The 23634-nt window shown below is 34.6% G+C and overlaps 1 protein-coding gene across 1 annotated transcript; it reads right to left on the reverse strand.

The window, feature by feature from the left end:
- Positions 1–1386: 1386 nt before the first annotated feature.
- Positions 1387–9133, reverse strand: LOC132185839 (nitrate regulatory gene2 protein-like). Its single transcript, XM_059599636.1, has 5 exons — positions 8799–9133; positions 7163–8606; positions 5986–6200; positions 3251–3474; positions 1387–2793 (listed from the first exon to the last, which is right to left on the reverse strand). Exons 2-5 carry the CDS (start codon positions 8541–8543, stop codon positions 1998–2000), a joined length of 2616 nt encoding a protein of 871 aa, XP_059455619.1. The 5' UTR covers positions 8544–8606; positions 8799–9133; the 3' UTR covers positions 1387–1997.
- Positions 9134–23634: the final 14501 nt, after the last annotated feature.

A 23634-nucleotide genomic window follows, 5' to 3' on the forward strand; every position in this document is an offset into this window, starting at 1 on the left:
AACAATAACGGTTAAAATTGTTTTAAATAAAAATGCTCTTCACAATCTCTTCTGATATAAAATCCGTTTTTTTTTTTTTTTTTTGAAGTTAAAATCTGTATCTTGATATTATATATAATCTGAGTATTAATTACGTAATATTTCATTAAAAAAAATAATAAATAGCTATTACTACTCCTTAATTTGGTTTTAAAAAAAACATTTGAGACAAAAGCAAACCTGAATGGATGCTAAAGAGCTGAGCTTCATGATGAATGAGCCTCTAATCAAGCTATATTCAAGTAGTTTTATTCTTAATAGAGTAATGCTATTATATACATTATCACTTTTATACTTATTGATGACTTTTAAAATTATCACTGCGTTTGAAATTGATCACTATTGAATTTTGATATAATGGTAATTCGTGACATTTAAAAGTTACCGTTGAAATTGGTATGGATCACTATTAAATTTTAATCAATAGTAATTTTAAAAGCCACTTCATGAATTGTGGGAGCGAGAGTGTGTAGCATTACTCTTCTTAATACTGTATCCCACTTACATCTCGTTAAAAAAATGACTGGACACCTCCGGTTAAAAAAACTAGCCATCCAAATTTAATAGCAATTTGTTTAGAGTAATTCTATTACTAATTATCACATATACTTGAAATTGGACAGAGTTTTCCTCCAAACTGAATTGAATGAATTTTCTTCAATCTAGTCTATAAAAGTGACATGTTTGTAAAAAAAACACATGTGTTTTTAATAACAAAGACAAAGTTTGAATAAATTTTATTAAAAACTCATATGCATCTCACATGTTATTAAAAAAATGAACACATGTCACTTTTATATACTAGGTTGAAGGAAATTCTTCCAACCTAATTTGGAGAAAAACTCTATCGCTCAAAATTTATGTGGCGTGGTCCCTCATAACATTTGGTGCATGAAGATTACTGAGAGATCATGCAACGTAGATTTTGGGAAGTAGGGATTTTGGGAAATAGGGAGTAATGTATAACACTACTTATTTGTTTAACATGGACAACCTTACTTAAAGGCTTTGCTAGCTCAAAATTTTGAAAATTGAGATTTGGGTTGGTTTTCTCAACAATAGTTTCTTAGCTCTGCGATTCATTCTTAAGACCTTGATTGTTCTAATTTTTGAACAAACAAAGTTGTTTTTTTTTTTTAAATAAATAAAATAAAATAAAGTAGGTAAAAATACTTTTAATTCAATATATTAAATTGACATATGCCTTTAGATCACATAATTAGTGAGAATCACGTGCTCTAAGGATAAATATACACTCAAAAGATAGTTTTTATAACTACATATGGATAAGGAGCGAGTTGAAGAAATTTCCCCCAAAGAACAATGAGTACGAGGTAATTAGATACGTCATTCAAAATGATATTTGCATTCATTAGTAAATGGATCATTAGATACTTCAATCCAGTAAACCTAGTTGACAGCCTCCTAGACATTCCAAAAACAATCAATACAGCTACCGATAACCAATCAACCAATAAACAAAATTCTGTACAAAGTTCCTACCTACCTATTTTTGGGGTTACTGCATAAACAAATCTCAAAATAAGCAACTGATCAGCATTTTAAGCACCGCAAGGATCCACAGCATAAACTCCGTTTCTACTAACCATTGTATTCGTGCACAATTCCACGATGAGTAATAGTGTCAATCAATTCTTGATTTTTTCGTTTTTTTTTTTTTAAAAAAAAAAAAAAACCAAGGTAGATTGACACTAACACGTCAGCAAGATTGGATAGTGATGGAATAAAAGCGTGATTTATAGCGTTACTCTTCCATAACCCCCTCTTTTCAGCATGTTGTCAAAGTTGCTTCCTACTATACCTAAGATTTCACTGCTACAATTCCCTTCTTTCTTTGTTTACCATCTGACGAACTAACCAATTCTAAATGTGCATGATTTCCTGGCAACCACCATGCATAAATAGGTGGGTCTCACTCCCATAAAGGCCAAATTCTCTCAAGAGCCTCCAGCGTCTTGAAGTCTGACCTGCTCGTGAGCTTTCAAAGCCGCCGAAGTGAATTTCTCCAAAGCCTGGAAAATTGGAACCAAACCTGCTTGTATTTTATTTGAAGCAGCATCATGAACCAGTCTAACGGTTTCCTTATGCTTGGCTCTCTCTTCATATAATTTCTTACTTATTGAATCCAAATCCACTTTCAGATCATCCAGCGGTGAAACTCCACTTTCAGAAGGAACCTTTGACATAGCTGTTCTATCTGACGATCCGTCATGATCAAGCTCCATCCTCCCTGTCTCCATGCGTAAGGTTCTAAGCCGTTTCTCAAAATCTTTGGAGAGGTATGCTGCTTTTATCCTCTGACGCTGTTCCTCATCTTGCCATTCCCATAACTGGTGGAGGCTCAAAGCAAATTCATGCAAGGCATTTCCCACCCTTCTTTCTGAAATGCTTACCATTGCCTGGTACCAGTCATTGCAAATAATGAAAATTGGAGGAGCTCCAATCCGACCTGGGGAAAAAGGCGCAGGTCCATCAGCAGTTTCTTCTTGTTCTTGGTGAAGGCACCTTAAAAGCCACCCATTTAAGGACTCGACATAAGATTTCTGGGTGTTAATCCAATTGTTAAACCGGGAGCACCAATTCAGAAGCTCCACTTCAAGTTCAAGAGTAGCTTTCAAACCTGAATCTCTTTGCAAGCCGGTATTCACTTTAAAAGAGCGAGCTTTGCTCTCCATGATAGCCTGGAACTGTTTCTGGTGGCACTTAAGCATGGACTTCCACATTCTTATCAATCTGCAGATAAAAAGTTTATTCGTCATATCAAATGAAAGCATCCAAAAAGATTAATCACTTGCAGAAAACAATAAACATAGTTGACTTATCAACAGGAACCCAACAACAAAAAGTATGTTGGATAGGCAAGACTTCATCCAGACATAGAAATGAAATGTTGTAGAAATGTCATTTAGTTAAGATGATAATCACTATCTATTTATTGTCTAAAAGGACTGGCCCATGTGAAAATAAGCCTTCACCCAAAACCTTTCTAAGCTACATTCTCTAGATAAAAGAGGGGAAGAAATACAGGAAAAAACATAAAAGAAGAGACAAATGTGAGATGGGAGGGCTAAACACATTGGAATGCCCTCCATAACTTTTCCATTAGAATTCTGGCACCCATGCAAAGAGCACTAACCAAGCAGAAAAATGATAGCCATTATCTAGATCAAGAAGCAAAGCAGTATGATACCCATGAATCAATTGAGTGAGTTGGGGCTGCAGTTCTTCATCCCTCAACTTATTTATCCGGCTTGAGATAGCATCAACAGCTCTTATACAAACATTGATTTTTGTCAGTGACTTTCTTATAGAATCCCGAGTAGCATCAATCTTACTGGACTCAGCTCCTCGGTCATCTAGAATTTTCAGTTTCTTGCACTTTTTTTCATAACTGACCCGTAGCCTTTCTTCATCCTAGAATCAGAGCAAACACTTTAGCATAACAAGAACAATTTTACAGAACAGGAATAATATTTAAGTACTTGGATCCATAATGGAACAATTTTAAAACTAAAGAATCACTGAAGCTAACAAATGCATCTTTATGTTATCTTCAGATCTGTATTAGATTCTACACAGTTATAAACCAGCGAAAACATCACTTGAACACAAACATGTCAAAAGAGTACCTAAAAACCACATTGAGTTCTCAGAGATAGTGCAGGGATTCTTATGAGTCATACATCCACAAGTTTATATAAAAAGAACACAAATTCTAACAATAAACTACCCCAAGCAATACTCCTTCTGACCCATAATGAGGGACTCAGTTGCCCAATGTACAAGTAATCAACATTCCAAATCTGTCCTTTTAAAAGTGATCAACAAACAGATTAAGGCACATACTGACATACATTCTTTTACAATAAAGGGTGTTGTGGGCAAGTGATGCGTTGGTTTTTGCAAATGGCCATGACTGTGGGACAACATAAAATACAAATTGAGCCACTCACCAATGTCAAAGAGAATACATAGTTACATTCAGATTTATTCTAGAATCAAAATTCAAACACAACAGTATAAAGGAACATTGGAGAAATTGAGTATGAACAGCAGTAATTAAGATGATGATCCCTAAACTGTCAAAAACACAGACCAAGACAGTTGAAGTTGAGGAAGCTTCATAACATTTCTAGCCAGACTGTTTTCAAGATTTCTCTGCTAAATATCAAAGGCTTAACATTAGGTTTATGGGTTAACAGCGCTGATTGGTAATAACTCTCAACAGTATATACATGCATTCTGGTCCTCATTTGGCAGCAAATTTGTTGAAGTAGTCAAATCAAACAATTTCAGATAGTTTGTTTACCTAAGAAAGGAGAGTTCAAGTGACAAAAACAACTAAGAAAAACCAGTAAACATCAAATGTAGAGACACAGTATCTTGGATCTTCATTCAAGATAAGTGCGGTACAGAATCAAAATTCTGGAAAGAATGGAGCGGCATTTAGCGGCATAGAAGAAACTGTACTTGTCAAAGGATGGTAGGCTCACTCTTACTAAGAATACTTTATGTAGCCCATCAACTTGCTTTTATAAGTCTTCACTATTCCTATTGATATGATATGGGAAACAGATTGGAGAAGATGCAGCAAATTCTTTATGGGACAGAATGAGGAATGAATTTAAACTCCGTCCAATAAAACCCAATATTCTCTTCTTTAAACAATGGGGGTTGGTGTGAAGTACTAGGGATAGGCAGGGAGAGGTTTGCAGGTTGTATCAGTTTCATGGTCGGGGATGGTAGAAAAGTGCAGTTTTGGCATGAAGTATGGTTCAAGAATTATGCTTTGAGAAAGAGTTTCCTAGATTTCTATTAATTGCAGAGGACAAGAATACTTCTGTCACTTGTATTTGGGAACAACGTATGATGGGAACTCGTGTATTTGTCAATTTCAAAATCATTATAACTAACGATAACTACAAAATAGCTATATAATATATCCAGAAAAAGAAAGGGCTTAACGGAACAGGCAGTTTCAGCGGTTGTGTGTGTGTGCATGTTTCTGAGTTAGATAACGAGAGAAAACAAATTCTCATGGTAGAGCAAACAAGTCACAACCCATAAAAACTGATAATTGCAGTTACGGAACTTTTGAATGATAAATTTCAGCATTGTAGGTTGACGCAACAAGAGGTTGCCAATGAACCTATATGGACCTATAGTAATGATCATCAGGTGTTCAGCATCATCACGGAGATAGCGGAGTACAACTGTCTTGGAAGACAGACATCAAGGTATAAGAGATATTTGTACGGAATACAATTCCTAGTAAAGAATTTATTGTTTGAGGGGAGTGTTTTTGTTGAATGGCAAGCTTAAGAATAGTAGCATAGAGCATTGAAAAACTCAAGAATTACTCAAGAAACTAGAACATCACAAATGCCCTTAAAATGAGTGTAACAAGAATCAAGAATTATTTTATATCAAAGAACAAAAAACTAAAACTACAACATGCTAACTTGAACTAACAGCTGTTACGAAAGGGTATTCTTTTAGATAGTCAAGAATAATTATTCAAAAATAGTTCTCTCTTGATCTCTCTCCCTCTCTCAAAGTATTCATGTGTTTTTCCCCCCCTTTTTGCACATGAACTTCGAATTCCTTCTCCAAGGACTATTAGTATGCATCTATAAAAAAATGAAACCTATCTCAAAAGCTACATAAACACCACCAAGTCCTCAGAAAAATTGCGTATAAAGAGAAGAGCGTTAGAGGAACTAAAAAATATAGGAATCTGACATAATCCACATTCAAACAACTAGCACTCACAATTTCCCCAAAAAGCAAACTCCTTTATAGACTTTTAATATACGAAGCCTTAATTAGTAAATTTTGATTATACAACTAAAATCTGGATAGACATCTGTGTATAAAATTTAAAATAAAACAACAAACATAGACACATATTTGATGCAGCCATACCTTAACTTCCTTATATAGCTTCTTCTCCCATGCATACAGCTTATCCAAGGTTGATGAAAGGTTTCCGGGCTTCATGTTGAAGCCATTACCAGATTCCCCATAGTATGCTTTTGCCATTTTCATTGTCCTTGAAGATAATTTAACTGACAGCCTCGACGGAGGGTGTGAAGAAAACCTGGAAGGTGCAACCAGATACCGGATCCTAGAAAAGATTACTGCATAAAGACAACAGAAGTTTCAGCATGGTTTTCATACGGAGATAACAATTAGAATTCATCAACCAAGATAACTCAAAATATAAATGTGACAAGTGTTAGCCTGCTAAAACCATGAATCAAATAAATGGTACTGATGCTCAGCAATACTTAAAAGTCACATCGCAGTCATGCTTATGATTCAACTTATGTTAAAACGTGGTATTCTGGTGCTTTTGTCTTCCTGCATCTTATAAATGAGAGTACTCTTGAGGAAACCATTACTGCTACTATACCAGAAATTTAATTAAAAATAAGATGTCCGAAATATAAAGCAACTACTCCATCCAAGTAGGTTAGAAAGGCATTGCAAACATTCTAGAGCTATCTAGCAAACATGTGGAATTTTATTTTATTTTTTTTGTAAAATTTCTTATTTCATTTTGTTTGCTCAAGAGAATGAGGCCTTTTCTTTGACCTTCTTAAATGATCTTGTCCATGTCAGCCCACAAGGTGCAGAGCGAAGAAAGTTTTTCGAACCTCTTCAGATTTGTTGTTGCTTGTATACATCTTGATCTGCTTATATCAAGAGAAAGCATCCACACAAGACAGCATCCCATGTCCAGCAGTGTAGTCCAACAGAACATTGATGTCAACAATTTAACATATTTCAGTCGAACCCTCCTATTATGAAGTATGGCAGGTACCATTTCCATGTGTTTCAGTTCCTTCCAAACAATAGAGGGTTGATCCTTTTCAATTCATGGTATTAATTCCACTTCCTACTCTCAGTATGCTCTTTATGATCTCGGTTTATGATTCACTTGGCATGTATTTAGCTATTGAGCCTCAAAGTTTAGGTTTTCATGAAATACCAAAATGCTGTAAAGTAAACGTAACCACACACAGCCATGGAGCAACTAGAAAAAATAATGAACAAGTATATGATAAGCTACTAAGACAAGCAATAGTCAAAATCCAACCTTTAAATGATGTGCCTCTAGGCTGATAAGGCAACTTCCCCACCTCAAGCAACAGGGCAACCTCTTTCCCATAACCAGAGGCAACCTCAAATTCATCCCTGATTTCCATCACAACCTCCTGAAGGTCCCTCTTACCATGGTGGCCCGACAATGTGGTCAAGCTACTCGGCTTGGACGACCTGACATCCATTGGCGACACCTCGTCGACCCCAAAACTCACCCCTTTCTTCCTCGATGACCCTTCTTCGGACACGATTGTGTCAGGGCTGCTCTTAATCTCCTTTCCTTGACCAGAGTTCGAGTGCGAGCTAACACTACCACTCAATGGTATTGTGCTTGAACTTCCTGAACCACGTAATGGCACAGCTCTTGATGTTCCCTCACCAACTTCACTGTTATTATCCTTATTCACATTCACATCCTCCTTCAACTTCTTCTTCTCCTTCTGAACCTCCTTCACCACTACCTCTTGCTCCATTTCATCTTCCAATTCAGGAATCCCCTCTCTCTCCCTCACCTCCTTCGAATCAGGACTACTCGCGGTCGACCCGAGTCGGTTTGAACGGTAAAAACCCGGGTAATACCCAGCACTATCGACCGTATCAAACACGTTGAGGAAATCCCAGGTGGACACCCTCGGCGGAGAGGGCGGAGGGGCCGGCGTACTCGGCCGCCGATCAATCTGGGAATCAGTTACCGGCGAACCCATAGGAGGAAAGCCGAAGAAACCACCGTACCCAGGCGGATAGCCCGGATATCCGTACGACGAATCGGACCATTGCCCGTTTGCCCCCGCATATCTCTCCGGGTCCTCCTGCACCACCGTCTGTATAGGCGTTCCGGAGCTTTTCATGTAATATGCGTACGAATTCACTCCAGGTGGACCCCAATTCGTCGGAGGTGGACCCCAATTAGTAGGTGGAGGGTAAGCATAAGAAGAAGATTGTCCCTGTTCTTCGGGGCTACTGTGGATGTGAATGTGACCCGACTCGGAGTTCAATTCGGAGTCGGAGTCGGACGACAAATGCAAGTGCGAATCCGCAATGTCTTTCTCCTCCTCCTCCTCTTGAGTCGGCGAGACCAAATGCGAATGCGAAATCGAAGTTGTAGACGACGAGTCGTTAATGTTCGGTCTCTTTTTAGTCTTTTTTCCTTTATCGGAGGGCAGGGTGAGCACCGGAGAACTGGGTAACGAGATCACGAACTCCTCGTCGATGAAGCGGCGGAGCGAGTCGCCGATGTTGTTGAGGGACTGGAAGTAGGACACGTGGGCGGCGGCGAGAGCGTAGCGGTGATCCGACGCGGCTTTGATGAGCTCCTTCCGCTCCCTGCAAAGCGTCACCAGAGGGAGGTCGTCAACCTTGGAGCCCCCGCAGCCCATAGCAAGCAACCCCAAGCCAAAAGCGCGGCTTAATAATGCGAGTCATAGTCACAGCGTACAGACCTGCCCGCACAACAAACGCCGAATTAACATTGTGAATCAGAGCCGCTGGATCCAAGTGCGTGTGAATTGAAATATATAAACCCTAGCAGAGCACATAGACAGATACACGCACTACATACGTGGTTTGTGAGTAAAAATAATTGACATTGGTGCATGAGAGTGAGGGAGAGATGAGGAGCAAGGGAATCTGACCGCTGAGATCGATGGTGCTGAATCAGAACCGTCCATGCGAGGGAATCCAAAGACCAAATCGTTTTGAATTTGACGAATCTGAGACACAGAGAGAGAGAGAGAGAGAGAGAGAGAGATCGGTTCTATACGTTTTTTGTTTATAGTAGTATTAAAAAAATAGGCATGGAGATTTGTGATGTTGGAGTTTGTCCCCTCTATATCTCTATCTCTCTCTTTTTATTGAATTCTGAGTTTCAGAGAAGCGAAAGAATCAGACCAAGGAAGAAGAAGAAGAAGAAGGCTCGTGGAACCCGCCACTGCGTAACGCACCCTTTGTCACTATTACCCTTTTCGGACTCTTTCTCTCTTTCCCTCTCCTTTGATTTTCTCTGGGGTTTTAAGATTTATATATATATATATTTTTTTAATTTAACTAATTTATGTTTTCTTCGATTCAATACTGAACTTAAATAATAAACTAACAAAAATACAAAAATATATTCAAACCTTCTCGAAGAAATTATTTAATCCAACCTATTAAATTTACTTAACTTTAACATGTATTTTAATGCATGTGATTTTGGGTTGCCGCCGGAGCTCATTCGAGTTAATTTCCACATATTTTCTCTCCTCCCTCTTTACTTATTTGTAGCGACAAAAATTCACCTCCCCATAATTTTGTTTTTTGCTTCTTGTTGTTTTTTGGTCGTTTTCTCTGGTTTTTAATGAAAGTTTTGTTATCATATATATATATATATATATATATAGATGTCAAATTTAGCCTAAATCACGAATTAAATTATTTCCATTAAAGTTGGTTGTGGATATGAAATATAATCTGCAGATACGGTAATGATACTGTGAGAGGTATTTAATGCTCTTATATAACAAAGCGCGGCCTTTCCATAGTCTCTAAAATTAATTAGCTGTTGTGTTTTTTTTTTTTTTGGGGGGTCTTTTTTCGCGTTGGTTTTATTTTGTGCTGATTGTGACACACTTGACAAAAGACAGTGTCTTAAAGTACAATTTATTAGGAGGGAGGCTCCCTCCTCCGCTCCCCCTTCCCCCTCTTTTTCTGCTCCTTTTTTTTCCTGCTTTTTCTTTGTTTTTGTAGGTGTTTTTTTTATAAAAAATCAGCAACTTCGGTTGCTACCACCCACCCTCTAAGATGCTGCGCCTCCCTTTTCCTTCATCCGCTTCACCACGTGTTAATGCTGGCTAGTGTCCATCATCTCTTCCACTTCGGTCGCTACTAATTTGTTGGTTGTGTTGCTTGTTTTGTTTGTTTTGAATAATAGTTTTCTCTTTAAATTTGCTCTCATGAGCAATTTACGAGGAAAATGATGTAGTTTTCCAACCGTTTTGGGTCAATGAGGAGTAGATCTAGTCTTCTCATGAGCATATCTGTGCTTTTATCGCTATTTTTCTGTTAGGACTATGTTTTTTTTCTGTTTTTTGTTGTCCTTATTTTTGCTTGAATAAGGATTGTTTAGACCTTTAGGTTGTAGATGTGATATGTTTTTAGAGCGAGGAAGATGAGCTACCTATACATTGAGTTGAGTTTATCTGGTGTTATAATTGAAAAGTAGTAGGTTAGCGGATATTGATGTTATAGATAGGTTTTGAATGTTTGATTTTTATGTAAGAATCTATGATTTGTAACCTCGTAGCTTTGACTATGATTTTTTAGAGCTTTTTGCTCTGTGATGTTAGAGTGTTATGCTCGTGATCCTTCTTCAATAAGACTGGAATTATAAAAAAAATTAAAATTAAAAAAAAGTACAATTTATTAGCGGGGATTGGGGAGAGTGTGTTGAGTTTTTGTTATTGTATTTTCATTGTTTTTAAATAAGAATGTATTATTTCTATATCTACTTTTAGTAACGATCTATGAGTTTAAGTTTTATTAAGTTTTGTTTTCATGAATCCTTAAAAATAACGGATTTGTTTTTTTATAGTTCATTTTTTGTGAGCAAACTATAGACAATGACAGATGAGTTAACAGACATAAAGAATAATTGTCACTATGGTAGAGGCAGTGAAGAGAATTGTGATTGATAGAGCACTAGTCGCGGAGAAAAAAAAAATGCTAAGGAATCAATGACCTGGTAGCGGATAGTGATGTGATTCATCATAATTTACTGTAGATTTAAAACTGATTTGGGACGATGGCTTTTCATAGATATTATCTTATAAATTTATAACAGCCCGAGAGACTATTGTTTGTCATAGATAATGTTTGAATTGTGAAGATTTCAAATTGTATCTTTGTCATTGGAACAAGATACTCTCCATTTCATTATCCAATTCATTATAATTGAGGAGTATTTTTGTCTTTTTCACTTTTTGAGTGAACAAAAATACTCATTCACTATAATTAACCGGACATTATCCAGTTCATTTGAAATAGAGATGATCCTAATTCCTTTGGGGCATTATAAAGAACATTTTGCCTAATTTAATTGTTATACCAATGAAGTAATAATTCGTTAAAAAAAAAAATTACAATTTATTAGCCAAATGAAGGGAAACATCTCACCCTTCCAATGCAGCAAAGGAACGAAAATATATATATAGAAAGAAAAAATATATATTTTTCAAGATTAGTACGTTATTTTTCAACCAAAATAAAAGAAAGCAGACTTTACAGCAAGTTTAGCGTGTGTTGGTGTGAAAATAGCGTGGGGGAGAATGTCGTTATGATGGTTACCAACTAGTTTACAACCACACCTTGTTCAAAGTTGGCAAGAGTAGGACGCTCGCAAATTAAGAATATTAACACGACTTTCTCTCCATTAATGACCTCATAATCTCGCCCCCATATTTTTATAATTTATAATTTTAGCCATAAAATAAATATTTATCAATTTTATTTGAAATGAAAATAGTCGTTTTCTCTGTATAGACTATATTCCTGCTTCCAATATAATACGAAAGTGTGGTGTTAAACATCTCCTCTAGTACCCGTAAGGATAGATTATTAGGATTTAAGCTCGTGTTAGAATATATTATATAGTTGGCCTACATGTGGACCACACTTGACAATGAAACGCCCCAGTTTTAGTTTAAAAAATAAAAAATAAAAATAAAAAATCCTAAATGAGTGTTTTACTTGAAGAGTTTCTTTCCTTGATGGGTGGTAACATTTCATGAAAGAAAAGGAACTACCGTACGGTTGATCTCTGTAAAAAAATAATAATAATAATAATAAATCTATGTAAGAGACCCCGCCATCTATAATTTACACATAAAGAAACTCTTCTTCTCTCTGGAATGATATCATTTTCGGTGCAAATTCTTTACATTAAACAAATTATTAAGAGTTCCATGGATCAAGGTAACTTACCTTCGATCTAATCATGATTATTGATTCTTTACAGCCCCATGGCCTATATAGGATGATTTTTTTGTTTTTTTTTTTTTTAGCAAAAAAGGGTTGGAAAAATGGAGAGATTTTACTTAGACGTAACTATCGTAACTTTTATTTGATGAGAAACTAATGTTTTGAAGAGACTGGATAGTATGAAAATCGTAAGCACCCTTTCAAGTGAGTTTACCAATAGCTTAAACTCTTGTTTAGAATTACGTTTGAGGAGTCTTAAAATATTTTTAACTCTCAAAAAGTTCGTTTGAATAAAAAATTACTCGTTTGGTAAAAAAATAAAAAACGTTTTTAAGGGTCTAAAAAGCCAAAAAAATTACCAAAACGCACTTTTTAACAAAAGCTTAAAAATAAAGTTTTTGCCTAAAAACATTTTTTTGACTAAAAAGATATATTTTTCAAACGCAATCCCAAACAAGCTTAATCGCACCAAAATTTCATTAAAGTAAGAAAGTCATATTAATAAGAGTTTGTTTGGGATTGCATTTGAGAAATATAGATTTTAAGTCAAAAAGAACTTTTGGGTAAAAGCTTTATTTTTAAGCTTTTGTCAAAAGTTTGTTTTTGTCATTTTTAGGCTTTTTAGACCCATAAAAGTGCTTTTAATTTTTTTAGGGCATTTTGAGTATTAAAAACACTTTTAGAACCCTCAAACACAATCTCAAACATGCTCTTAGATGACCATGTTAACTTAAAGGGCTTGGCTCAAGGACTACACGTCTTAGTTTTAGTGGCATCCTTTTAAAATGTCTAATGTTTGAATTTATTTTAGTACAAACAATTTTTCTGGACAACGCATTCAATAATAATAAAAGAGACACTTTGCACGAGTCCAAACAAAGTAAATCCACAAAGTGACCTTGCCGTTAAAGCCAACTAATAATAAGGGGGTGTTTGGTAAATGGGATGGCCTAAACACTGTAGTTGATGTAGATTGATGTGAAAAAAAGTAAGAATATTTGGTATAAAAAAAAATGAAAAAGTGGTATGGAAAAGTGAAAAAGTTTTGTTTTGTAGTGATTTTTTTATTTGAATAACAATAAAAAGTGAATGATTTGATATTAAAAGTGAAAAAGTTAGAATGTTTTGATGTTAATTTTTTTGAAAAATTGTGATAAACAGTGTTTGGGCAACCCATTCCCATTAAAAATCAAAAAACAAAAAAAATTGACTATTCAACCCCAGCGATATATACGTATATTAGTCCAACTCTCGTATGGGGCTTTCCCATCAAACCTATATAGTTAACGACTCGGCTTTACATGTCCCTTTCAGTAAACAACTAATCCTCCGTTTGTCTTGTTTCGGCTTTTTACGAGCGCGTTGGTCTGATTCCAACCATAAAAACACCTTTAATATTAAATGAAAGAGTTCCGTTGGCATACCTGCCATTAGCTAGGTGGGTGGTGGTGGTACCCAACGTTGACATCTTGGCTCTTTTTAACTCAGATTTACAAAAACAAAACGAATCTTAACTCGGATTTTTCCATTAAATAATAGTAATAATAATAAAAAAAAAAACTATAATTTTTTATTTTTATTTTTTAAATTACTTTTATGACAAAATAATTGTTGTCCCCACTGATACTGTGACACATGCAATCTCTTATTTTTATTTTATTTTTTTATATAGAGTAATGCTAAAGAATAACAATAATAGGTAAATAAATAAATAAAAACATAAATATACAATTAAAAGGCATTTAACACCAGAAAAACCCAATATGGTAAACGAAAAGAAACTAAATTTCCTTTAGAATTATATATTATATTAACAGCTTTGTATGCTGGCATTGTCGTACATAAATAGAAAATATTTGTTGGAAAAATTGATAATTAATTGACAATCAATTTTTCACTAACCCTTTATGTGAAAGACAAGTTTGGAAAGAAAACACGCGAGAACATACACCATTCACATACGTACACAAAGAGTTTACGTGGTTCAACAATATGCCTACGTCCACAGGGCGTGATCCGGTCTCCTTCTTTACTATTGAGAAATATTGAGTACAATGTTACAAGCCTGAATCGCTCAAGTTTAATATCTCAAACCCAAGCCCTTAACCCCTTGTACACCCAACTCAACTGTCCTTCTCAAATACCCAGTAAAGAAAAACTTTCTACACTTTGTAAATGCTACAAAGTGCTTTCACCAATTTAGATTTTCCGGGTCCCCACTTAACCAAGGACTACATGTCCTTTTATAAAGGCTTAATCGCGAAAAATATGAGAGCAATTTTAATTTAATTGCTACTGGGAAAACAAAACTATCATGAATACGAAGTCTTTTCTATGATGAAAATAAGCATTGTAGCCCACATGTGTTATCCATACACGTTTTCTCCAAAAATCCAATTGCAAGTTGTTCTTTGATTCCTTTTAAAACTAACATTATCCTCTTATAGATAAATATGACTTGAGCCCACAACTTTGAATATTGATATTTTCCAGCAATTATTATCACACTTGTTGACAATTTGAGCCATTATCAACAATCTCCACCTTGGCGAAAATTTGACAACCTCCACCTGAGACCTTAGGTCCACATCTTGACCGATGCCCATCCCCACGCCCTGAGATGTTGCACAAAACACTATCTACACCAACAGTAATAATTCTACAAGAATTATCATGCTCCACCATAAAGAGCACATGCACTTAGAATTAAACCATTCAAAGAATTTTTATTTTCGGCACATGTCAAAAAAATCCTGCTAAAAAATATGGTGCAACTTTCATGTTTGGTTCCCCCGGAAGTTCATCAGCCATCGACACCCTTTTCCACCACATACCCAACATAAAAAAACCAAACCAATGTCTCATATACAAATGTGGACCCGCTAATAGAACACATCCATTATCCTGACATTTTTAGCGGTCATGCCAGAGGATGTACATGCCCTTATCAAAGAGTATTATCATAATCGTCTCTCACTATAGCAAGAGAAACACTATTAGCGTTTTTTGAGCAATCTGCCGAACCTGCTCTTCTCAACGTTTTGTGTAGCCCAAATTGGATGTCCTTGACTTGTATTTGCCACAAGCCAAAGTTCATTATTCCGTCGAACCTTTTAATCTCAAACTTCAAGGACTACATTTCTTCTTAAATGGTAGAAATCCGCAACCAAGCTCTGATACCAATTGTTGGGAAAATTGATAATTAATTGGCAACCAATTTCTCACCAGCCCTTTATGCGAAAGACAAGTTTGGAAAGAAAACACGCGATAACACGCACCAATCACACACGTACACAAAGAGTTTACATGGTTCAGCAATATGCCTATGTCCACGGGGCGTAATCCGGTCTCCTTCTTTACTATTGAGAAATATTAGAATTGTTTCTCCTCTCTTTTTTTCTTCTGTTTTTTTTCGTGATTAAGAGTTGAGTGGGGTGTATAAGGGGTTAAGGGCTTGAGTTTGGGATATTAAACTTGAGCAGTTCAGGCTTGTACCATTGTACTCAATATTTCTCAATATTATTATTTTATTAGCAGTGGGACACGTGGTAGAACAATGTCCATTTGATGAAAAATGGACGAGTTGAATTCGAAATTCCAAAAATTGAAATTCCCTATAAATTTCAATAGTTTGATTTTCAACGGCACTACTTCTCGTGTCCTGATTGGGTATGTGTTTGAAAAGCATAAAAGTGCGTTTAACATTAAAAAATCGGTTTGAAAAAAAGAAAAAAAAAAAAAGTACATGTTTGGCAAAAAAACATTTTTGACAAAAATTTAAAAATAAAACTTTTACTAAAAAGTAATTTTTATTTAAAAACTCTATTTTTCTAACCGATTCCAAACATACTCTCACTCAATTTCAAAATTGGCTTCCGTGCATTCAATCCCTAGATTAAAACAAATAAGGAGATCAAAGCAAGTATGAATTATTAGTGCTATTATGCCCAAATCACCTAATCAATACTCTAGTCTACATCAAAATAAGTAAACCTGCAGTGCAAGGCTACACGGATTCATGATATCAAAATCATGGTGCCCTGCCCTAGCTACCATGAATGTTCACTATTCATTTAATTTCAATCTTTTTTCATAAGAGCTGAAAATGCTAAAAAAATCTATGATCGATCTTGTAACTCATTTCCATATATTCTTAAATTGTTTGCACCCTTACACGTGATAGTGGTGCCATTAAGACTAAAATCTTTACTACTTGAACCAATTTTTTTTTGGAGTTATTTCGTACTATATATTAACTATGTTACTATCTATATTTTATTTCAAATGGGATCGAGGAAAAATTATTTTAAACCAGCTTTTTATTTAATGACCTAGAAAAAGCAAGTAAATTTTAATTTACTTGTTTTTTTAATTATTTTTTATTAATGTAAATTTTGATTATAAGTAATTATTTAATATGGTGGAAGAGTACATGACTAAATATTATGTTGGTCCAGACCTTTGGGTTGAAGATGTAAACGATATTCTCAGGTTGAGAAGGATGAGTATCGACTTGGAGATTTTCTCCTCCTCTCAAGGCCGAAGAATAAGCGCTACCTATGTAGTGGATTGTGTCTGTTTGGTATAGATTTCATATTAAACCTGTTAGTCAGGGATTAGCAGATGATTTTGTTATGATTGATTTGGTATGATTGGTGAATTTGTAATTTTAGTTTCAGCTATGATTTGCTTCAGAGCTTTTTGCTCTATTTGTAAGAGTTTTTTTGCTCGCAATTTTTATGAATGAATGAGAATGGAATGTTTCCCTTTCAAAAAAAAAGAAAAAAAAAAGACTAAATGTTATAAGTTTAAATTCCGACTTTACAATTTAACTTCATTTTAATTATACATTTTAGGTGCTAGGTATAGTTAGTAAAAAAGAGTCTTAATATTAAAGTATTAATTTAAATAATTAAATCTATCAAAACAAATAATCAATAACCTTCCTTATTTATCACTTTACCAAAAAAAAAAAAAAAAAAACCTTCCCACTTTTTGGTCAGGAAGTTTGTTAACTTTGAAGGAGAAAACTTTGTCAGAGACACGAGCCACGCGTGACTCCATAAACTGATAAAAGAAGCAGCAGGAGCATGTGTCTTCCCATACTCCCAGTAGCATCAGAACTTTTTTTTCGTAAACGACGTAGATGCACTAATGATGTGGGACCTACTTTTGACTTCAGGGCCACTTGAAGACGTGCACGGTGGCCATGATCATCTGCATGCGCAGATTTTGCCGTCAACTTTTCAAGGACCTGCACAGAGCCACGTGGGTTTCTGCAAATTTTGATTTGTACAATTGTACTCGGTTTCACACACTAGTGTAGCTCTTCTTGGAATAGTATTTCTTTTTCTTTAGTCGTAAAATAAACAAAAAAGTTTAAATTTATGTAATAGAATTAATTATGAGAATTATGATTAATTATGATTATGATTAGACTCGCATCGCATGCCGGCCATGCAATCTTTAAATGAAAATTTCGAACAAAACTATCAAAGTAACATGATCACACTCGGAGTTCGAACAATCCTTCCCCACTCTCTTACAAATTTCAATTTAATAGAAATAAAAAATTTCTTAATTAAGAAAAAAAAAACGTTGTCTGTGTTCTGAAAATAATAACGTGACGTAGAGATAAAGTTATTTATGTCGTTCTTTTGATTTGAAAATTCCTAGGAACAGTACGGGAATTGGAATTGTATAATGTTAGATATTTCAAAGCATCAAACCCTTTCAACATCCCAAGCCACTATTCAAATCCTTTTTGAGTTTGGATTATAAAGTTATTTATGTCGTTCTTTTGATTTGAAAATTTCTAGGAACAGTACGGGAATTGGAATTGTATAATGTTAGATATTTCAAAGCATTAAACCCTTTGAACATCCCAAGCTACTATTCAAATCCTTTGAGTTTGGATTATTCGTTCAATAACGCGTGAGATAAAATTGTTTTCATTATTTATTTATTTTGTTGAAAGGAATCGTTTTCATTATTGAAAGAGGTAGAAGAAGCTTGGAAAGCAAGGACTTGACGACTCCCAGATTTTAAAAAGAGTGGTGGCTTGACCTTTTGCTTTTGCGAATAATGAAAACCAACAAAATAGAATTTAAAAAAAGAAAAGAAAAGAAAAGTATTTCTTCGATGATTTTAGCCCTTATACATATTTTGAGCTTTTACAAGCTTTTGAGAGGACAAATTATGAAAATTGTTTGAGTTATTACAACTTTCACCGTAACTTTTTAACAAATTTAAGTGATAGTTTTCATCTTATAAAAATGAGTGTCAGGTAAACAGTTACAGTAGATTCCATAGTTAGTGGTTGACGTGATAAGTTTAACGTGAACTACTACTTTAATTTATAAATATGAAAAGTGTTGCGTGAACCGTAACATATTTAGACTTAAGTTTGTAGTAATTAAAAGTTATATAATACTCCTAACAACCCTCAAAATGCAATTATATAACTAAACATCATGACGGGATAAGCCAATTATGTGTTTTTATTTAAACTTCGGGTGACTTCCCTCTATAATAAATCATTATTGCTGGATGTTATGTTTCTCTGCCTGCCTCTTTTCCTTTTGGGACGGATGAATCATTTGAGCACTGTTCTATTACTCTATGATAAGAGTAATCTACTCTGGAAGCTGGCGCCTAAACCAACTGCTTTGAGAATAGTATTTGCGCAGCGAGATTAGTGCTAAAAGTAACAATAAGCACATCAACAACTATCTGGATCAATTGCTTTTTTTTTTTTTCTTAAGAAAAAAAATACAAAGAATAATTTAAAATCATAACATAATATAAGATAAATGTGTAATATTTAATGTTATGGCCAGGGATCCGAATCCCCTCCAATTGAAGGGTTAATTGGAGATTCTCCAATTGTCCAGCTAGACTGTTCATTTTGATCTAATGCTCTACAAAATGCCATGTGTCCCACTATAATTAAATAATAAAATATTATTTAATTTTAAAAAAATTAATAATAATAATAAAAATTAATATTTTTTATAAAATAATATGGGATGGCCGGCCACCCCATCTGAGCCATGGGGATGGCGTTGCCCACCCTTTAAGGCCACAGGAGTGCTTTGGCCACCTCTAACCGGCCCTTTTGGAGTGGCCGGCCACCTTATAGTTTTAACAAAATTATTTTAATTTTTTATTATTTTAATTTTATTTTCTTTTAAAATTTTATTAATATTTTGTTATTAAAAGTTAAGTGAGACATGTGACATGAACTGCTAAATAAAAATAAACAATTAGGATCAACAATTAAAGAACCTCTAATTTTTCCTCCAATTAGAAGGTATTCGGATCCATCGGTTGTCTCACTCTGTACCTATTGCATGTGCGGCTACAAACGTGTTTTTATAGGGTTGTTGACGTTTTCCCGTAGCTTTTAATGATGTAACAGGGCGCAACATGAGTACCTGACCCTGAGTCCCCCATCAGAAAAAAGGCTTCTCTCAAAAGAAGTAAGAAAAAGAAAAATAAAGAAAAATAACTTTACAGAAAAGGCTGAATAAGGACGTGACTTATAAACAATATCAACAAAGCACCTTCCAAACATGATGGAGTCCATAGAGAGTAATTATTAGTACATTGCCCTACGTGCTCCCTAAAATGGAAACAAAGCTATACTTTCCTTCACTCTTTACACATTTCGAGAGACGAAAATAGTTAACAACAAAGGGCCTTTTTTTTTTTGGATTTTGAGTTTTAAAAAGATAAGAATAGACTTGGTGGGAAAAAAAAGAGAAAAGATTATGAGCATGTTTGATTGTTTTAAGCACTTTATAGTTTGTAAGGGTTTCAGTAATCCAAGTATGATTAAATGCATTAGGCTGGAAATAGAAAAAAAAAAAAAAAAAATCCATTAGGCTGGACCATTTTTTTTATAGGTTCGAAAAAATATTCTGATATGATATAGACATGATTTTTTTTTTTTCAATTGTTTTTTACTGCTTTGAACTAGAGACCGAAAAAACAAAAGACAAAAATAGAGTAGTTAACAAACAATTTTACTGTTGTTAGGACTATTATAATTTTTATTATAAGTTCTTTACAAAACGTTAGTTTGTAAGTCCATGTAACGCTTATTACACCAATCACTAAATAATTAAATTTAATTATGATAGCTTGCCACCTTAATTTGTAAGAAAAATACAAAAAAAGTTGTAATACCCTAATCATTTTTCCTTTTTTCATAACCAACATTGTTCCTCTTTTCCCCCTCTCCCGCTTAGAGTGAAAAAAAAAAAAAAAAAAACCAGCATTGTCCTAATTCTTAGAAAAGAAAAATTGGCAGCTAAATTAGACGTACAAATTAGATGGGCCTATAATATGGCTGCTAATTTCAGCAAAACATCACGTTGTCATGTCTTCCTCATTATTATGCATTAAGCGCATTCAGTTATTTTTGTAAATCTAGTGTCTGCCTACACCCTACACGTGACAATGACATGACGTTTCTAGAAAATTTGAAGTACGAAATCGAAAAAGCTTCACGCAAATGCTTCTATAGAAGCCAAAACGACTTCATTAGCTGTCCAAGGATGAATGCAGTACTACTACAGAAACGAGCGCGCACGCACATCTATTCTATACCCAACAGATTCCTCGCTAACCCTAGCGAGCATTTCAAATAGCTACTCTACATTCATTCGTGAAGGTACTACTAATTGAATTGAAAACCATATCACCAGGTCTTTCATCTTGCAAATTAGGCATATCTTGTCCAGGTAAAATTTTTAAAATGATGCCCTTATTTCCAACTAATTTATCACCTACTTTAATTTTACGTTTCCGTGAAATACATACACGTAACATTTATAGATTATAACTAGAAGCCCCTTTCTCTGTATCTCTCTATATGGAACAAGATGGACAAATACCACCGACCCGTGCAGTTGCAGTTGGGTCAACATAACGTTTATATACCTGCTTAGTGCTTATTAACCTGGCTAGTCCAACCCATAGTTGGGCCTACAATTCTAGGAAGCTTATAAGAAAAGAGGGGTGCTATTCATATTCTCTACTCCCTGTCACGCAGTAACGAAATCAAATAAAAGTACATGTCACATCCAACAATGATTTTTAGTGTTACTCTAGGAATAAGCGCTTAAAAATATGCCTAACATTTCTCGTGGCTAAAAATGGGTTTTATGCCCATTCTACTCCCCCACTCATTTCCGTGGCATAAAAACTTCATTATGTTCCAATTCTTTTCAAAACTTCATTACTTCAATTGAACCAAAATTCCTATTCTTTTCAAAACTTCATTATGTTCCTCTACAAACAGTTATTCCTATCATTTTTTTAGAGGAATAGCTAATCCTCTTTGTAGGGAACAACCAAGTGCAATTATAGAAAATATAAAAGTAAAGGAATGCTATTCCATAGCATTCCATTCTAAAGGACCATTTCACATACCAAAGTGCCATAAGAATAATTTGGTCTTGTTCCTCCCCAGTTAAATGTTATTAATGATTTCCATATCAAGCTCAACAAAAGCACCGACCAACAGTCAACATTGCAGATATCCACTCTCCAACCCAAGGAATAGGATCCTTTCTAATTCCAGCAAAATGGTTCCTATTTATTTCTTGGTTTAAATTATGTTTTATTACATTTAACAACGTCAATATACCATAATAATTCCATTGAATCTGTAATATATTGACTATTTGAGCATATTCCATTGAACATGTAACATTTAATATGAATAATGAAACAATTCATCTTTATTTCACTTAAGATGGAGAAAATCCTAGTCCTGCACCCGGTGGGTAGAAATTACTTGAGTCACAAGGCATGGTGGTGTGAAACACTTTGGCAACACCTTTGAGGGGTTGGGGTATTGTTTGAACGTTGTGAAATCACTTTTTTTTTTTTTTTTTTCCTATTCAAAGCGGGAGAGGGAAAAAAGAGGAACGCTGTGAAATCACTTGGGTAGTGTGTTTTGTTACCAAGTCACAGACCACAAAAACGATTTCTGTACAAGACCATAAGCCAGACTCAAGTTATGAGGGACAGATTTGACACAGCTGGTTACCCGTTCATATAGTCGCCAAAACGTGAATTGTCTCATGTCAATATGTATCATATATGTCAGACACGTGACCACTATTAAATATAGATAAATAAAAAATAATAATAATAAATAAGTATAATGCTAAAATTTACCTTTTTATCTTACAATTATCAATAATACTAACATGGCAATCCCAACCAACCCTATCAATTATTGTAAAAAAAAAAAAAAAAATCAAAGAATTGGTTTAAACTGCCACATCAGTATTGTAAGATAAAAATGTGGTTACTAGCATTACTCTATCCCACAATGTTGATGAAATAATAGTACATACCACATTTTTTATCTCACAATGCTATATACCATAATGAATAAAAATGTGATTTACCATTAGATATATACACAAGTAATGCTATCTATTATATTTTTATTTCACAACTATCCTAGAATGCTGATGTAATAGTCCCAACCAACCCTTTGAATTCTTTTGTTAACGATGACTGATTTAAGAATTTGCTAGGACTCCACGTCACATGACCATTGTAAGAAAGTTGGTAGATAAAAAAGTAATTTCCAGTATTACTCTACGAAAATGTTGCTCCTTGTTAGAATGCTAGCCTAGAATATTTTGTACTCTTCTAGAAGACCAGCTATCATCATCAGAATATTCCCCCAATCGCTTGTACCTAATTCTCTAATGTATGTGGAATGGATTGAGGGCTGCTGAGATAAGAAAAATAGCCCTTCTCTACACACGTCTTCCCCTATTTTCTTTCTAACACTTCTTAACAGCCAACAATACATTCGATATAATGGATCACACTTGCTCTTCTAGCAGTCCAATCGAATCTTTCCTTTAACATGATAGATAATACACGTATAACCGCCAAATAATAGCTACAGAAACGAGTAAATTGGATACATCAATCTTACAATAGATTATCTGATACATGACAGTTTCTAACAACTCTGCAGTAAAGAAATTTGTTCTATTATGCATTCACAATAACCACATGAAAAGAAAGTCAATACAATTGAGCTAAGCATCTAGGATTTTTCATTATATTAATCGCTAAGATACATATAGCCAGTTCAATATCAGTGATAATTTGGCTTTAAATTCTTTCGGCTATGTCATAAACCAAATGCATTGAGCTGTCATACAAATTTTGCATTTTGAAGGTAGGAAAAGTTGTGCATTTTTTGTTTTGCACTATGGTTAAAAATTGACCTTTGCAGTTAACTTCTTCATTTTGCAATTTCCAAAGCTCAACTGTTTGTACGTTTTGTGAAAAGAGATACTACAACCAGATTAAAGAATACGGTGGAACACCTTGAATAGCATACAAAGATACAAATGACCATCATAAGTTACTTCACAACTTCAAATACTTGCATGTGCAATTAATTTACTGCAACTTTCAAAAAACACAACAGCTTTGAAAATTAAGGCTTTGAATTTCAAGTTATTATTA

This window comes from Corylus avellana, chromosome ca6 (genome assembly GCF_901000735.1).
Source record: "Corylus avellana chromosome ca6, CavTom2PMs-1.0".
Classification (NCBI taxonomy): domain Eukaryota; kingdom Viridiplantae; phylum Streptophyta; class Magnoliopsida; order Fagales; family Betulaceae; genus Corylus; species Corylus avellana.

Coding starts and splice junctions, on each gene's coding strand:
- LOC132185839 (XM_059599636.1), bottom strand. CDS start 8,543: ATGGGCTGCGGGGGCTCCAAGGTTGACGACCTCCCTCTGGTGACGCTT. Junction 6,201..7,162: donor TAGAGGCACATCATTTAAAG/GTTGGATTTTGA, acceptor GTCTTTATGCAG/TAATCTTTTCTAGGATCCGG. Junction 2,794..3,250: donor CTCACTCAATTGATTCATGG/GTATCATACTGC, acceptor TTTTATCTGCAG/ATTGATAAGAATGTGGAAGT.